Raw genomic sequence first — 17,034 nt, 5'->3', positions numbered from 1 at the left:
AGGTTACTGCAAAAGAACAGTGAAGATGCCGGAGGGACCCCAGAGGGTGGAAGAGAGCCACAGCGAGGTTTGTGGGGATCTGGAAAGTTCTGCGTGATGGAGACCCCACCCCACCCCACCCCGTGGAGACCTCTCCCTACAGAGACACCCTTGTGAGCCACTGTAGCTTCAATTCACCCAGCTTCCTTCTGCTCGTGCTGCTGCCTCCCCTTCCCTCATCACCTGACAATCAAGGACCTGCAGAATTGGAGCCCCTGGGTCACAGACGAGCCCTTGTCCTGAGACTTAAAAGGAAGACCAAGAGACCCTGAGAGGCAGCCGTCTCTCCATCCTGCGGTTGGGATGTCCGGCTCCAGGGGTGGCCCAGGCTGCTATGGGAACTGGCGTTAAGAGAAAAGAGGGCCGGCAGTGCCCTCTAGTGGTCGAAGATTCCAACGACAGCCGCACCAGCCATCTGCGCTTTGGACAGCCCCGTCCCAAAGGCGAGATCTGGTTCAGCAGGAGAGGCAGGAAATCACGTTTCATCTGAAATACCGTTGGCAGCCCCAGAGGAAAGTGCCAAGGGGGAAAAACTACTCAGAGTCGCTCAGTAAGCCCAAGACTGTGACTCTCTCAGCTACTAGGGACTGTGGGACCATAGAAACACCACAGAACCCTGAGCATGACCACTCCCAAAGCATCCTTTTCCTAGACAGGGCTGTCACGTATAAGACCCCTCCTGTAAAGACACACCACCACCTCCTGTCTGTTGATGCATAGCTGAGTACAATGGTTAATAGCGAACTGCAGTAACCCATAAAAACTTCCCGTGAGCCAGGCATTATGCAAAGCGTCTTACATACTTAGATAACTTAAGTCTCACTTTTTTTAATCCCCATTTTAGAGATGAAGACAGTGAAATGTAGAGATGCAAAGTAACTAGAGCCAGAATTCAAACCCATTTCTGTTTGGTGCCTGGCACAGAGCGATTGTCCCTTAAATAGCGACGGCTATTGTTATTAGCAATATTAGTGTCAACATTGGTATCACAAGACTGGGAAGTTGCTTTGAACATTTTATCTGAATTCCATGTTTTAACATTTTAACTTTTTCACCTGTCAGTGCTGAATCAGTCTCTTATTGACTTTATTTTATTGTCTTTTTAGGGCCGCACCCATGGCATACGGAGGTTCCCAGGCTAGGGGATGGATCAGAGCTGAGGCCGCCGGCCTACGCAAGAGGCATAGCAATGCTGGATCCAAGCTGCATCTGTGACCTACACCACAGCTCACGGCAACGCCGGATCCTTAAAACGCTGACTGAGGTCAGGGATCAAACCCGCAATCTCACAGTTCCTAGTCGGATTCATTTCCGCTGAGCCACAACGGGAACTCCTCTCCTAACTTTTTATGACAGGATCTACCTTCACTTAGTTGCAGATCATATTTTACCTGTTTACTCAGTGTTTGAACAACCAGATCCTTATAAAGCATTATCTCCTAAAACATTGTAATGATAGATTTAAGGACAGTGGGGTTTTTTTTTTGGGGGGGGGTGTTAACGGCCACATCCATGGCTTATGGAAGTTCCTGGGGCAGGGATTGAATCCGAGCCAGAGCTGTGGCCTGTGCTCCAGGTGCAGCAATGCCAGATCTTTTAACCCACTGTGCCAGGCTGGGGATTCAACTGTGCTTCCACAGTGACCCAAGCCTCTGCAGCTGGGTTCTTAACCCACTGTACCACAGCGGGAACTCCAAGGAGGGCTGTTTTAAAAGCCCTGAGAGGGCCAGAAGGACAAACAGCCAGGCAGCATAGAGTAGCAATTGAGGAGGGATGAGCTGGCCACCAGCCTACCCACCTCAAGAACAAGCAGCCAATCTTAATTTGTTTACTAAATTTGCTAAAATACTTTTCATCTGGCCTCTGGAAAAGGGCCTTTGGAAAGGCAGCAAGAGAAAGCCACTCAAACTTGGCAAAACAAGAGTTGATTTTTGTTTGGAGATTTTCTTCAAGATTCTGGGCAAATCTCTGTGATCTGAGCACAAGAAAGGGGGCAGGGCTCAGGCAGGACTGAGACCCAGAACTAGGAAGGTGTTAGGAGTAGGAATAAGAGGAACACACAACCCGCTAAAATCCCAGAGTCCTCTCCACGACTTTAGCAAGGAGAGAGGTAATAGAAGTGTAAAGTCTTTACACTGGTCCAATAACCATACAAAAGTTCAAAATCTAGGAGAAATGGCTTATTAACCCAGGCCTGGAAATGCAATAGTCATTAAAATAGTCATTTAAATATCAGGTAGAATATTATTTGATTTAATCCTTTACAAATAAACCTGGTGAATTTCAGCACTTTTCCTTGGCCATCGGGCCATCCTTGCCTGTGGCTGGTGAGGAAACCATAATGGTTGGTCCTTCCTGGTCCCTTGGGCTTGAACAAATCAGACAGTGAGCCAGAGGACCTGGGTGGCAGACTGGGAAAAGGAGAGTGTTGAGATGTGCCAGCCCATTTAGGCCTTCAGCTTCCTCTGGGCACAGTTGTAAATTAAATCCAGCCTCTGCCATGCAGGGGCCTGGCAGGGATAGCACTGTTCCTGAACTGGTTTCTTACCCACTGTTGACCTCCTCTGCAGCGTCAAGGAGATCTCACAGCTTCCTAGTCCCAAGCTCAGAGGCAGCAGAAGTGAGGAGTGAGAGGGTTCTAGCTTTGGTACCAGGGCCTCCCTCCTGTGGGCCTCCTTCCTCAGGAGTCCACAAACTGTGTTGGTGGGGTGCATGAACTAAGAATGGTTTTTACATTTTTAAATAGCTGAGGGGGGAAGAAACTCAAGAGTGATATTTTGGGACAGAAAATCACATTTTGGCGTCCATAAAGTTTGACTGGAACACAGCCACACCCACTCACTTACGTAGTGTCTAGGACTGCTTTGTAGCTACATCAGAGCTGAGACCACATGGTCTGCAACATCTAAAATATTTACTGCCTGGCCCTTTATGGAAAATGTTTGTCAACCGCAGCCTTACCTTCTGCCTCTAGAGCCGTCATTTACACTGAGGTGTGAGTAACTGGTAATAGCCTCAAGGGCTAACTCGCTTTTACCCTCCAGGAGGAATTTTGGGTTGCAGTAAGGAAAAAAATATGAGAAAGCCTAGAAAATTAAATGGGGGGGTGGTTAGAGGAGATGTTTGGGAGCAGAGGATCTCACCTGAACCTGAGGTTGTGCTCTTCCAAGTAAGAGGTTCTCAGCAGGTGGGATCTATGCTGTAAACGGAGCGGGAAATTTTCACCACGGTTACACAGAAGTTTCCCTCTCTTCCCAAGTCTACTCACAAACAAGATGTTTCCTCACCTGCTGCTGCCTCTACTTGCCAATAATGTGGTTGTCATTTTTTATTGACTATCTTTGTGCTTCATAATAAAAGCAGCAACCTTCACACGTCAAAGGTTTGTTAAAAATTCCAGCTGCTGAGGGAATTCTACCTTCCCGTTGCAAAATATAATTCGTTTTTACCAGGCAACTTGGGCAGCACTCTTAGTTGAATAGGACAAAACCCAGCTCAAATTGGGTCAAGCAGAAAGGAAATTTGCTGACTCATGTAAATGGACAGCCCTGAGGGAGTTCTGGCTTCAGACATGGCTGGATGCGGAAACTGAAAGAAGAAACGCGTTCCTGGCTCTAACCTTCAGCTCTGCTTCTTTCTGGCTTGACATCAACCTTGGATAGGCTCTCCGTGAGGCCCAGCAGCTCCGCTTGGCACCTTATCCAGCCGTTCTTTCCCCTGGTTATGGAAACAAAAATTCCAAGACCATTAATGCCTCTTTATTCTGATTGGCTTGGCTTAGGTCACATGCTCACTGCTGACCAATCCCTGCGTCCCGGGCTGTCTATTCCCGTTAGCCAGGCTGGGTCAGATGCCTTTCCCCCAGACCTGTGAGATAAAGATGAGGCAGGGGTTGGTCCCTGAAGGAAAATCGGAGGGAGGTGATTTCTAGAAAAAAGAGGGGATGCCAGATGGTCAAGAAAACTCACAGCAGTGTATATTATTCAGACGTAAGTTGTCGAGTCCTTAAAAGATGCATAAATAATAAATATAGAAGGCTTAAATTAAGCACAGTGGGGCTAGGGTCTTTGATGCAACGTAAAATAAAAAAGGTTGTCCTCAACCTCCGGGACCCTTTGCACCTTCTGCCTTCCTCGGCCCGTCAGAGTGCCTTACCCTTGTACCTGCCTGGTGCTTGCAGAACCTGAAGCGAGTGGCGGAGGTGTGGATGGACGAGTACGCAGAACACATCTACCAGCGCCGGCCCGAGTACCGCCACCTCTCCGCTGGCGACGTGGCCGCCCAGAAGAAGCTTCGTAGCTCCCTTAACTGCAAGAGTTTCAAGTGGTTTATGACCAAGATCGCCTGGGACCTGCCCAAATTCTACCCGCCGGTGGAGCCCCCCGCCGCAGCCTGGGGCGAGGTGAGTTTGGAGGGCAGGGCCAGCCCGATAACTGGGGCCCGGTGCCAAATGCGTGCGCGCGCGGAGCCCTGGTCCAAGGCTCCAGGAAAGAAATGCCGGTAGAGGTATAAAATATAAAACTTTTTCCTTTCTTTCGGTGATCTGTCTTAGCCTTGTTGTGGTGTTTGCTGTTGTTCATTCATTTTCTATTTAATGTTTAGAGACAAATCAAAAGTTTAAATTTTTTTTAATTTTTTAATTTTGTTTTTACCACTGTGCAGCATGGGGACCAAGGTACACTTACATGTATACATTTTTTTTTCCTTCCTTTGCTCTGTTGCAGTGTAAGTATCTAGACATAGTTCTCAGTGCTACACAGCAGGATCTCATTGTAAATCCATTCAAAGAGCAATAGTTTGCATCCGATAACCCCACGCTCCGATCTCTCCCACTCCCTCCCTATCCCCCTGGGCAGCCACAAGTCTATTCTCCAAGTCCATGATTTTCTTTTCTGTGGAAATGTTCATTTGTGCTGGATATTAGATTCCAGTTATAAGTGATATCATATGGTATTTGTCTTTGTCTTTCTGACTTCTCTCAGTATGAGAGTCTCTAGTTCCATCCATGTTGCTGTAAATGGCATTATTTTGTTCTTTTTGATGGCTGAGTAGTATTTCATTGTGTATATATACCACATCTTCCTAATCCAATCATCTGTCGATGGACATTTGGGTTGTTTCCATGTCTTGGCTATTGTGAATAGTACTGCAGTGAACATGCAGGTGCATGTGTCTTTTTCAAGGAAACTTTTGTCTGGATATATGCCAAAGAGTGGGATTGTAGGGTCATGTGGTAGTTCTATGTATAGATTTCTAAGGTATCTCCAAACTTCTCCATAGTGGCTGTACCAGCTTACATTCCCACCAACAGTGCAGGAGGGTTCCTAAAAGTTTAAATTATTAGCATGAATTTTATCATTCATCTTTATATTCAGCAGCATCAGGTACAAAGGTTAAGAGAGCATTTAAATCAGATGCACAGTTGGTGAAATTGGACAGTCTGTTTCAGACCTTGTCCATGCATATGTATTTCTTACCAGAACCGTGGAAACACTGCACAAAACTAACTCAGCTGTTTTTATTTCACATCCTGCCAATAGTCTCTACCTTGGGCTTGCTGATGGGTGTGGAGGAGCTGAAAGAAAAGGAACTTGGGTTGCTCCTTCCTTCCCTTTCCCTCTGTGCTGTCTTCTGCTGCTGAAGTGCTTGGCTCATCCAGGGAAGTAATACAAGAAAGAAGGACCATAATAGGGCCCAGTGGCTTGAACCACCAGCTGAAGCCAATTCCTGCTGCAGTGGGGGGAGCAGCCTCTGGGACAGGCCAGCGCCTGCCCCCCGCACCCCAACATTTAGTCATAACTCTGACAACCTCAGTCTATACTTGCTTTGAGTCTCGCTGAACTCCTGCCCCCGTGGGACCCCAGGCTCTGTGCTTGTGGAGACTTAAGAGACATTCTGTGGGAATTGGTGGAGGGGAACGGCTGATGCTTGCAGAGTCTCTTCCCCCTCTGCTCACTCCTGTGTTCCATTGTCCCATCAGACTTCATCTACATGTCCAAAGATGAAATTATTGAAAAGTTTAAGATGGAGTTCCCGTTGTGGCTCAGCAGTAACAAACCCAACTAGTATCTATGAGGACACGGTTTGATCCCTGGCCTTGCTTAGTGGGTTAAGGACCTGACACCGTTGCTGTGAGCTGCAGTGTAGTTTGCAGACACAGGTCAGATCCCAAATTGCTGTGGCTGTGGTGTAGGCCAGTAGCTGTAGCTACAATTCAACCCCTAGCCTGGGAACTTCCATATGCCATGAGTGTGGCCCTAAAAAGCCAAAAAAAAAAAGTTTAAGATGCCGAACTTTAAACCAAACACAGACTCTAAGGGATGGGCCCTGTGCTGCTCCCCATGTCACACACCCACGAAGCTGGACCAGCTGGAGGAGGCAGGCAGTCGTACCTCAGGGAGGACATTCCAGCACTGGCACCTGGCTCCCGGGTCTCCCGCTCACCTGGAGATGGATATATGGCGGCTCGCAGAGATGGAGTGTGGGCGTTGGGTCTGTAAGAGACAGAAGCCCATTTTAAAGTGAAAACGGGGATGTATTGATTCTTGGGTAGCTATGGCTTCAGCCGTGAACACCTGGACCTAGAGGTTCCAATGGCATCAGTCTCTTTTCCTCCTATTGAATGTTGCTTCATTCTGTGTTGGCCTCATGCTGAGAGTAGCAAGAATGCACCCAGAGCTTCAGGCTGCCAAACCCCCAGCCTGGCCAGCCCAGCGGAAAGTCAGCATCTCTTTCCCAGTAAAGCCAGCCAAGGGCTATGATCGAGGCCTTATTCCTGGCTCCTGTACCCATCACTCTGGCCGCTGGAGGGACAGGAAGCAGGGTAGGAAGGATGCCTGGGGTGGGCCAGGAGCCAAGGCCCCATGGAAAGTCAGGGCATTAATACCAGAGGAGGAGAGCGGTGCCTTGGGCGGATAGAAACCCCAGCTGTCACTTGTTCAGATTCACAAGTGAGCTAAAGGGACCATTCCCAACTAAGCTGTCTGCCTAGCCCCACCCAACTCCAACACGAATTTTCTTTTTTTAACATAGTTTTAATTTTTTCTATTATAGTTAATTTACATTGTTCTGTCAATTTCTGCTACACAGCAAATGACAGTCATATATATTTTTTTTTCTCATATTATCCTCCATCATGTTCCCTCACAAGTGACTAGATATAGTTCCCTGTGCTATACAGCAGGATCTCATTGCTTATCCACTCCATATGCAACAGTTTGCATCTGCTAACCCCAAACTCTAAGTCCATCCCATTCCCTCCCTCTCCCCCTCAGCAACCACAAATCTGTTTTCCAAGTCCATGAGTTTCTTTCCTGTGGAAAGTTTCATTTGTGCCATATATTAGATTCCAGATGTGATATCATATGGTATTTGTCTTTCTCTTTCTGACTTAGTTCACTTAGTTTGAGAGTCTCTAGTTCCATCCATGTTGCTGCAGATGGCATTATTTTGTTCTTTTTTATGGCTGAGTAGTATTCCATCACAACATGAGTTTTCTAAATGAGATGTTGTCTTGATTTCCCTGGTGAAGCTTTTCCTTTCTTTGCCTCCTGATTGGTGTTCACCCTGTGTTAGTTCAGGTCCTGCGAGAGGCAGACACAAAGATGGGATTGGACATGCAAGAGACTTTCTGGGGAAATGCCTGAGAGGAAAACTGAATGGGGAGGCTGGGGAGGCAAGGAGAGCCGTCAGACCCTGATAAGGGTCTGGAGAGGGAGGGAGGGCTGGGCGGCAGGGTCTGCACGCCAGCTCACCTGCCACGGCAGTCCGCAGCTCCCAGGAAGGGGCCCACCTCCCTCAGGCGCTGGCCAGAAGCAGCCCCAGGGAGCATGGCCTCCTCTGGACACAGTGGTGGATGCCCAGCACTGGACAGTCAGACTCCCTGCCACAGGGTGTTGCAGTGGAACCTTTTCGAAGCTTCCACGCCACACCCCTCAGTCAAACCCAGGAGCGCGATATCTATGAAGTAGGAGCTACACGACATGACACCAGCCTCTGGCACAGTGGCCTGCCCTTCGTCACTGCCACTTCTCCCCACCACACCACCTCCATCTCAGTGAGACCAGACCACCGTTCTTCTCTGGATTCTCCAGTTCCCCTGCCCTAAGAGGCCCAAGGCCCAACAGCAAAGCCTATACACCTTTTCTAAGGTGGTTTTCTAGGTGTGGTCTCTAGATCACCTGGAATGAGTGTAAAATTTGATTCCAGGGCCTCTTGAATCAAAACCTCTGGAAGAAGAGCTGGTGAGTCCTCTTTCTAACACCCTCTCATCTCCAGGCCCCGACCCCGGGACTCTGCAAGCTCTGATGGAGCTGTGCTCTCTGGACCAAGTGTTCCTTTATTGAGAGACCCGGGTCTGTCCACCAAGCCAGGCCAAGCTCTCTTGGGAAAATTCTGAGCTCAGCCTATATGATCCTCTGTCTTGATTCCCTTGTCTTACCCCGCAGGGGCCCAGGGGGCACCTCCAGGTGCCTCACCGATCCACTCTTTGCTTCTTTCTCATCCAGATCCGCAATGTGGGTACCGGACTGTGTGCAGACACGAAGCATGGGGCCCTGGGCTCCCCGCTGAGGCTGGAGAGCTGCGTCCGGGGCCGTGGGGAGGCCGCCTGGAACAACATGCAGGTAAGGGCCGCTCCGCAGAACCACAGCTGGGCTCTCTGCTGTCCTGGCCTGCAGTGGTCAGGGCTGGGAGGGAGAAGCCACAGTTCAGTGATGAGTGACAGGGAAGCCTAGAGGATGCCTTACAGGAGCTTCCTGAGCACCCTAGAGAAAGGAACCCTACCTGTCAATCTGGACTGTTGATTACAAATGACAGACACCCAGCCCAAACGGCCTTCAGCGGAAAGAGGGACTCATTGGCTCTTATCACTTCAAAGTCTAGGTGATGTCGTCAGGATCTCTCCCGGGTCCCAGCTCTGCTTCCCTCTCTGTTGACTTCATTCTTATCCTGGCCTTCTTCCCATGTGGTGGCAGATGTGACCACCAGCAGCAAAGGCTGCCAGCTCCCTGCCCCAGTGGAAAATCCCTTCTAAGAGTTCTGTGGAAGCCCTGGGGCTCTCACACTTCGAGTTTCCTTAGTCGATTATGACAAGGGTATGAGACAGTCCCTCTTACAGATCTGGGTCACATGCCTGCTCCCTGGAGCCTGGGGTACTGTCAGCTCCAGCTGAAGGTAGAGAGAGAGCGCTGGTTCCCAAGGGATGTCATCAGAGAGTGAGGAGTGCAAGCCAGCCACGTGGGAGCAGTTGCCACTCACAGGAAACTGCATTAGCTCCCTGAGCTCCCTTCCCACAAGCAGTTACCTCGTACAGCATGCACTGAACCTTGGCTCGAGGACATGGGCAAAAGCTTTGTACAGACATTCTAGCAAAGAAGGCATATCAATGGCAAATAAACACATCAAAAAATGCTTAAATTCATTAGTTATTAGAGAAATGGAAATTAAAATTATAATCTCTTTTAAAAAACACTGATCAAGGAGTTCCCCTTGTGGCTCAGCAGTAACGAACCCGTGTAGTATCCATGAGGACGCGGGTTCCATCCCTGGCCCCGCTCAGTGGGTTCAGGATCCAGTGTTGCCATGAGCTGTGGTGTTGGTTGCAGACATGGCTCAGATCTGGCACTGCTGTGGCTGTGGTATAGGCTGGCAGCTATAGCTCTGGTTTGACCTCTAGCCTGGGAACTTCCATATCCCGCAACTGCAGCCCTAAAAAGACAAAAACAAAAACAGTGACAATACCAAGGGTTGACAGGGATGTAGATGAATTGGAAAATTGGAACCACACACTGCTGGTGGAAATGTGACTGCACAACAGCTTTAGCAAACAGTTTGGCAGCATCTTAGAAAGTTATATATTGATCTCTCATGGGATCCAGCCCTCCTACTGCGAGGGAGTTATCCAGGAGAAAAAAAATTATGTATATGTCCATACAATGGCTTGTGCACAGATGTTCACAGCAGCTCTGTTTGTAATAACCAACAAACATATGTCCAAAGACAGGTGAATTGTGTACCATGCAGTGAAATGCTGCTCAGCAATAACCAGGAATGAACTGTTGATAAATGCTCTTACAACATGGATGAATTGTGTTGATTTGAGTGAAAGAAGTCAGACAAAAAAGAGTACATTTATATACCATTCTAGAATGTATATACAATTCTAGAAATTGTGATCTAATCACTACTAATGGGGAGACAGAGGAGTGGTTGCCTAGAGGCCTGGGGAGTGGGGAGGGGCAGGAGGACCCTTCATTACCTTGACGATGATGGTGGTGGTTTCACGGGTGTAAACTATGTCCAGGCATATCAAAGTATACGCTTTATTTATGTGGCGGGGCAGGGAAAAGGAAAGATCGTTTTATTGAGAAAGCTGCCAATCCAGGGCACAAGGTGGACTCATGTCCCAAAGAACCAGCTCCCCACTTGCCAAGCCATACACTTTAAATGTGTGCAATTTAGGAGTTCCCACTGTAGCTCAGTGGAAACACATCTGACTAGGATCCATGAGAACTCGGGTTCAATCCCTGGCCCCACTCGGTGGGTTAAGGATCCTGTATTGCCATGGGCTGTGGTGTAAGTCACAGACACAGCTCAGATCTCAAGTTACTCTGGCTGTGGTGGAGGCTGGCAGCTACAGCTCCGATTCGACCCCTAGCCAGGGAACCTCCATGTGCCACGTGGGCAGCCCTAAAAAAAAGACTAAATAAATAAATAAATGGGTGCAATTTAATAGCATGCCAAGTACTCCTCCATAAAGCTGCTGGGGAAAAAAAGGGTTCCCAATCAAATACCGTATGTGAACCTGGTTTGGATCCTGATTGCGTCAAACGGACCGTGAAAAGAAATGTGTGAGGCAGTCTGAGAACACTTGAACTCTGGACACTTGATGACACTGAGGACTTTGTGGTAACTTTTCATTGTTATTGTGGCACTTAGTGAAGTAATTACACCCGAAATGATATGGTGTCCAGGATTTGCTTCCAAATAATTTGGGGGAGGGGAGGAGGAGGGTTCTAACAAGATTCACCACAGTTGATAATCATTGGAGCTGGGTCACTGGGACAGGTGTGGCCAGTATGTTTTCTTCTGGACCTCTGTGTATAAAAATTTCCATAGTAACAAGAAGAGTCCCCTAACTTTGCTGTCCCCATCATGATGACCCTGTGTGCCCAGGTCTTCACCTTCACCTGGAGGGAAGACATCCGGCCTGGGGACCCCCAGCACACCAAGAAGTTCTGCTTTGACGCCATCTCCCACACCAGCCCCGTCACTCTCTACGACTGCCACAGCATGAAGGGCAACCAGCTGTGGAAGTACCGCAAAGTAAGACAGGATCGGGGGTGCGGGGGGGGAGAGAAGAGTGCAGGGGGGACAGGGAGTCTGCCTGATTAAAAAAAAGGCAGTGAGGTACCTCACTCCTTCTCCCCAGAGCCCTCTCACTCATGCATTTGTTCCACGAACCTACTATGCCCGACTCCCCAGTCATTCAAGACAAGCCGGAAATCCAGCTTTTTATATGAAATCTCTAGACTCTTAAATGTTGCTAACCGAGAGCATCTTAAGAACAAACAAGCAGTAACCACCATGAGAACCAATGAAATTTGACAGGACACGGGCAGTGATGAGGGTCCAGGCTGGGAAGTGGCATACATGCTGCTGCGCACATCCCAGCAGGCACAGCCCAGGCATCTGGCAAGGGAGGCGGGCCGTGTCCCCTGTGTGCTCAGGAGGAGAGCCCAACAGGATCACAGGCCTCCCCGGCCCCCACCCCCACCTGCCCCACGTTGCTGTTACTGCTGCTATTTTTCACCTCCCCAGTGCTGGACAGCCAACAGCCTCCCTGTTTTTCAGGACCAGACCATGTACCACCCCGTCAGCGGCAGCTGCATGGACTGCAGTGAAAGTGACCACAGGATCTTCATGAACACCTGCAACCCCTCCTCTCCCACCCAGCAGTGGCTGTTTGAACACATCAACTCAACAGTCTTGGAAAAATTCAACAGCAGCTGAGCTCTCACGTTCCCGTGGCGGGCCTGGCAGGGTCCTCTCTGGCGCTCACCACAGCCTCCACCTCCCAAGGGGGGCAGAGCTTCTGCAAGCCCCGTCACGTAAAAGGTGCTGGCCACCCAGGTTAGGGCAGAGAGGGCTCTTGCGGCTGGGCCAGCTGTCCGCCTGATCCTGCAGGCCCTGGGTGGCGATGGGATGGACAGCAGACCCCACCAGAGGCTCCACCTGAGCAGAGCCTGCTCCAGCCCTGATGGCACCACGGAAATCCAGGACAGCCTTTTCAGCATGGTCACCACGTTCCCTTGGGACACTTTGCAGGAAGAATGCCAGGGCAACCCCAAACGAGTCCTCCTCCGGGGCTGCCCAGCCTCAGGTGGCTGGGACGTGTCGGCCCTGTCAGAAGAGAGGCAGTTCTGTCTGCAGGGGGGCAGCTCTTAGCGCTGGCACCCTTCATCTACACCAGAAAGGAAGACGTCTTTCTCGGGGCTGATGGTTTTAGTTTTTGCCTGGCTTGGGGTAACTGTGATTACTGCCCAGCGTCTGTTCTCTGTCACAGCCGCAGGAGATGCAGTCAGAGGCCATATTGGGGCTTCTGGGTGTTCAGTACTGAACACTGACCAACTGCCAGGCCTGGGTTTGGAAAGGGGGCTGCAAGTCATTCCTTTGCTGCCACGGACATACCGATGTCTCCCCTTGCTCCCGGGGTACTTGAAGCTCCCGCGTTAGTGCTCTCCAGGCACAGGGACAGCCCCGCCCACAGGTTTTCAGGGCTGTGTTTGGGCCTGTGGCACAGCCTAGTAGATAAACTCCAGACTAGAAATTCTGGCTGAATCTCCCTCATCAGTGCTTCCATCTCTCTGTCTCTCTCCCTCTCTCCCTCTCCCCCTCTCCCCCGCCCCCTCTCTCTCCACCTCAAGAGAGGAACAGAGGTGTGAGGTGCTCATCTCACAAAGTCCAGAGGCCCCCGGGGTGGACATGGACAGGATGCCCAGCTTCTGACTCATCATGGGTCTGGTTCTCGCAGGGAGCTCTAGAATTTTTAAGGAACTCTGTCATTTGACCACAAATTAGAATGCCACATAGGATGCTGGCATTCTAGCATCTGATACGGATTCCTATAGTGCATAAAGGCATCCCCCAGCCTAGAGACAGTCTGTGAAATCCAGGCTTGGTGGTGTTGGAGGAGGGGGGACCCGTGTCCATCAGCTCTTACCAGGGGCTTCAGTGTGACACAGTCCTCAGCCCAGAGGGAGCTCTGCCACCTCCCACCACGGTTACAGCTGCAGTGGAGAACAGGCCCCAGTGTCCCACGAATAGAGGTGCACCCAGCTCCTTGTTGGTCCTTTGTGTTTACCTTTCACTTTGTTAATTATGTGTCAGACTCCCAGAGGACTCCCAAACTAATAGGAAGCGTTTCTGTAACCAGCCTGCCAGCCACTGATTCAGAAATGGAAGTCACAGTCTATGGTGCATGGCTTCCGCCAGCTATAGCCCAGGAAGTCCTTGAACTCAGTATTCCCATTAGAGCTGAGCCTCTTGATTGGGTCATTTACCAGTGAAATAACTTGAGACATAAATCTGGGAGCGGAGCCGGCAAAACATCACTTCCATTTCTGCCTCGGCACAAGCCCTGCTCTGGCCACCTGTCCACAGGAGAGATGGCCCTGTGCTCGCAAAGCTTGCCTATCCATCCCTAGTATCTTTTCCAAGTGGGAACTCTACCTTCAGAAGTGGCCTCTGTAAGACAGAGTCAGAAGATGAGGCCTCTTCCAGAATTTAGGATAACAAGAGTGTTGCAGCCTGGGAGAGTTGTGTTAGGGTTCATCATCAGAGGGCAATGCAGCATCATTAAAAACTGTGCCTTTTAAAAAGAAAAAATGCAAATGTACAGCCAATCCCTAAACTTGAATCATTTCCTAGTGCCTTGCTAGACAAAATAAAGGGGCGGGGGCGGGGGGGGAAGCACTTTGGGTGGAGTGTGCAGTTCCTGTTGGGTGAGTGCGTGTTCCTTAAAGTCTAATTTCAAGCAGGAGACCTTGGGCCTAAAGCAGGATCTGAGACAGTAGTGCCCCCCAAGAGGCAGAGGCCAGAAGTTACTCCATTTAATTTAGTGCGTGTAACGCCCCAAATTAAAGGACAACTGGATGGCTCATTTAATCCAGGGCCAACAAGGGCCTGAGCAGCCCCTGGGAGAGGGCCCTGTTTGACATCCCAGCCCCCAGGTGGAATGTGGAGCACTGGCTATGTTTCCAGATTGTCCCACTCCAGGCAGGGGACCGCGTTCTCCAAGAGACCGGGATGCGTGTGGGAAGCAGGAGCGGCAGCAGGCCGTCCTCAGCAGCCCTCCTTTCCTCCTCGGGTTATCCTGGGTCTGCTTTTGCACCCCCACCAAGGAATGGGCGGGTCCTTGAGCACTCTGGCATCTGTAACTGCTGAGCCCACATCCGCAGGTGCAGAGACACCACGTAGCCTGTCATCAGGGAAGGACCAGAGAAGCTCATTCCTTCACTGACCAGCTGAGGGCACATCCTCACCACGCATTGCTTTGTCTTCATTTTGGAAAACCACCTGTCTCCAGGAACCTGTGGAGGTGCGTCAGTCACGTAACAGGTGACCCTGTGGCCCCCTTTCCCTCCAAAGCCCTTCTCCTGAGCATGAGGTCACCAGACAGGGTGTGGCCAGGAAGTATGATCCCTGTGTGGCTCACCCACAGCCTTTCCAAAGGGGAACCCCGCCAACACTTCAGAATGCAAAGAGCATCTTTGCCGTAAGTACACTTGTTAAGTGTGCAGGCCCGAATGTGAAAAGCTATTCCACCCGGTGCCTCCAGTTGGGGCCTTCACCTTTTAAAAGAATCCAGGAACCACCCACTCCCCAGTTGTGGGAGAAATAGCTCAGAGGCAGAAGGGAGCACATCCGTGGAAGCGATCTGATGGGGAATGCGAGCTTAGAACTGGGGGAGAAAGAGCATTCTTGTCGGAGATGTAACATTCGGATTCCCCAAGTCCACCTTGTGTTCGCTTTTCTGACCTCCTGCCTGTTGAGTTTCTTTTCCTCCTTAAGGAAGAGGTGATATCCTCGAAGACGGTTCCATGTTTCTTTCTGCGCATCTCCATTTTTCTAGACTCTGATGAAAGTTTCAAAAGGATGGCCAAGCACTTTACAGTACTGAGGACTCTGGACTCCTTGCTTCAAGGACCCCTCGTTTGTACAGATTGGGCAATCTTTTATAATGCTTAGAAGACAGCGCATTTTTAATTAAGTTTTCTGAAGATGTCTAAGTGTGAGAGGGGGGCGCAGAGTGAGTTCTGTTCTGGAATTCATTTCTGCTTTCAGTTGATGCTTTTTTTGTGTGAAAATCCAAGTGATGCTTTAGTTCAAACTTGATCTGGAGCCAAGGCCTGCGGTCATCTCTCGGGTGGGAGTGGGACCTACATTCCAAGCGATAAGCTCCTCTTAACATCCGCTCCCAAAATGGCTTTGATTCCACCGTTCCAGCCAACAGGGTCGGGTTCTTGGTCTGTTATGGGCTTAAAGGTACATCTCAAAGGGATTCCAGGCAGGGAATGTTTAAGACGTCAAATCTGGGGTTCCTCACAGGAAGCTGGAGTCGGCCAGCCTCTCATCTCCTGCCTGAAAAAGTGAGCCTTTGTGAAGACCTGACTCCCCATGTACAACTATGATTATGACTGTCGTTGAGTAAATCTCCAGACTTTTCTCTAACGTGGTCTCTGGCTAATTCCTTGTCCTGCGCCGTTCTCCATGCCATCACTCCCTGGGGGTTCGTCGGGCACCTCCTCTTCACCCGGCATCCTTTGCTGGGTCTGAATAAATTCCCGACAGCCGCCATTCCTGAGAGGAGGGCAGACCTAAAACCACTAACCACGATGATTTCAGATGTGAACAGTGCTATGAAGGATATAAAACAAGTTATTTTAGAGACTGGGGTGGAGACTGACATGAGGTAGGATAGCCAGGGATGCCTCTGTGTGAGAGGCATGGTGTGAGGGGGGAGTATGAGCCAAGAGGCAGGGTGGGGGAGGAGTGTTCTGAGCAAAGAGAACAGCCAGTGCCAAGGCCCTGAGGCAGGAAGGGGTTCCTGGGTTGGAGGCGCAAAAGGAGGTGAGCTCACAGACTTAGTGGGGTAGCCCACAAAGGACCTTACAGACATGGAGGCTTTCATCGGCAATATGAAACTAGCTTAGCTCCTTTCTGTTTTTGCTTTTTAGGGCCACACCCCACAGCATATGGAGGTTCCCAGGCTAGGGATCAAATTGGAGTTGTAGCTGCCGGCCTACACCACAGCCCTAGCAACACAGGATCCAAGCCTCATTTACAACCTATACCACAGCCATGGCAACACCGGATTCAAGCCACATCTGTGACATATGCTGCAGCTTGTGGAGACGCTGGATTCTTAGCCCACTGAGCAAGGGCAGGGATCAAACCCACATCCTCATGGATACTAGTCAGATTTGTTTCTTCTGTGCCTCAATGGGAACTCTGAGCTTAGCTCTTTTTTTTTTTTTTTTTTTTTTTTTTTTTTTTTTTGTCTTTTTGCCATTTCTTGGGCCGCTTCCGCGGCATATGGAGGTTCCCAGGCTAGGGGTCTAATCGGAGCTGTAGCTACCAGCCTATGCCAGAGCCACAGCAACTCAGGATCCGAGCCACGTCTGCAACCTACACCACAGCTCACGGCAATGCCAGATCATTAACCCACTGAGCAAGGGCAGGGATCGAACCCGCAACCTCATGGTTCCTAGTCGGATTCGTTAACCACTGCGCCACAACGGGAACTCCTTAGCTGATTTCTCATGCTCACCCGTGAGCTGCAAGTGCCTGCTTAACCAAAGCATCGTGATGCTTTTGAATATTAATTAGATTATATAACACCATGCAGTGGAAAGAACACTGACTGTCCTGGCTTTGCAACAAATTCAGTGAGATCTTATGCAAATCCTCCCCCCATCTAGGTCTCAGCGTTGC

The 17,034-nt window shown here is 50.0% G+C and overlaps 1 protein-coding gene across 5 annotated transcripts in view; it reads left to right on the top strand.

Moving 5' to 3' along the window:
• Positions 1 to 15,771, top strand: part of GALNT10 (polypeptide N-acetylgalactosaminyltransferase 10) — a 308,767-nt gene extending 292,996 nt beyond the window's left edge. For 4 of the 5 annotated variants that reach the window (XM_021076943.1, XM_021076946.1, XM_021076945.1 and 1 more), the window contains 4 exons: positions 4,220 to 4,441; positions 8,547 to 8,663; positions 11,215 to 11,364; positions 11,893 to 13,513. In XM_021076943.1, the coding sequence (XP_020932602.1) occupies positions 4,220 to 4,441; positions 8,547 to 8,663; positions 11,215 to 11,364; positions 11,893 to 12,051 (648 nt within the window). In that variant the 3' untranslated portion in view covers positions 12,052 to 13,513. Of the gene's footprint in view, positions 1 to 4,219; positions 4,442 to 8,546; positions 8,664 to 11,214; positions 11,365 to 11,892 lie in introns of all 5 variants that reach the window. The other variant, XM_021076942.1, reaches the window with a different exon arrangement.

The sequence above is a fragment of the Sus scrofa genome, chromosome 16 (genome assembly GCF_000003025.6).
Source record: "Sus scrofa isolate TJ Tabasco breed Duroc chromosome 16, Sscrofa11.1, whole genome shotgun sequence".
Classification (NCBI taxonomy): Eukaryota; Metazoa; Chordata; class Mammalia; order Artiodactyla; family Suidae; genus Sus; species Sus scrofa.
The sequence above is the reverse complement of the archived record's forward strand: the minus strand, read 5'-3'. Positions and strand labels throughout refer to the sequence as shown.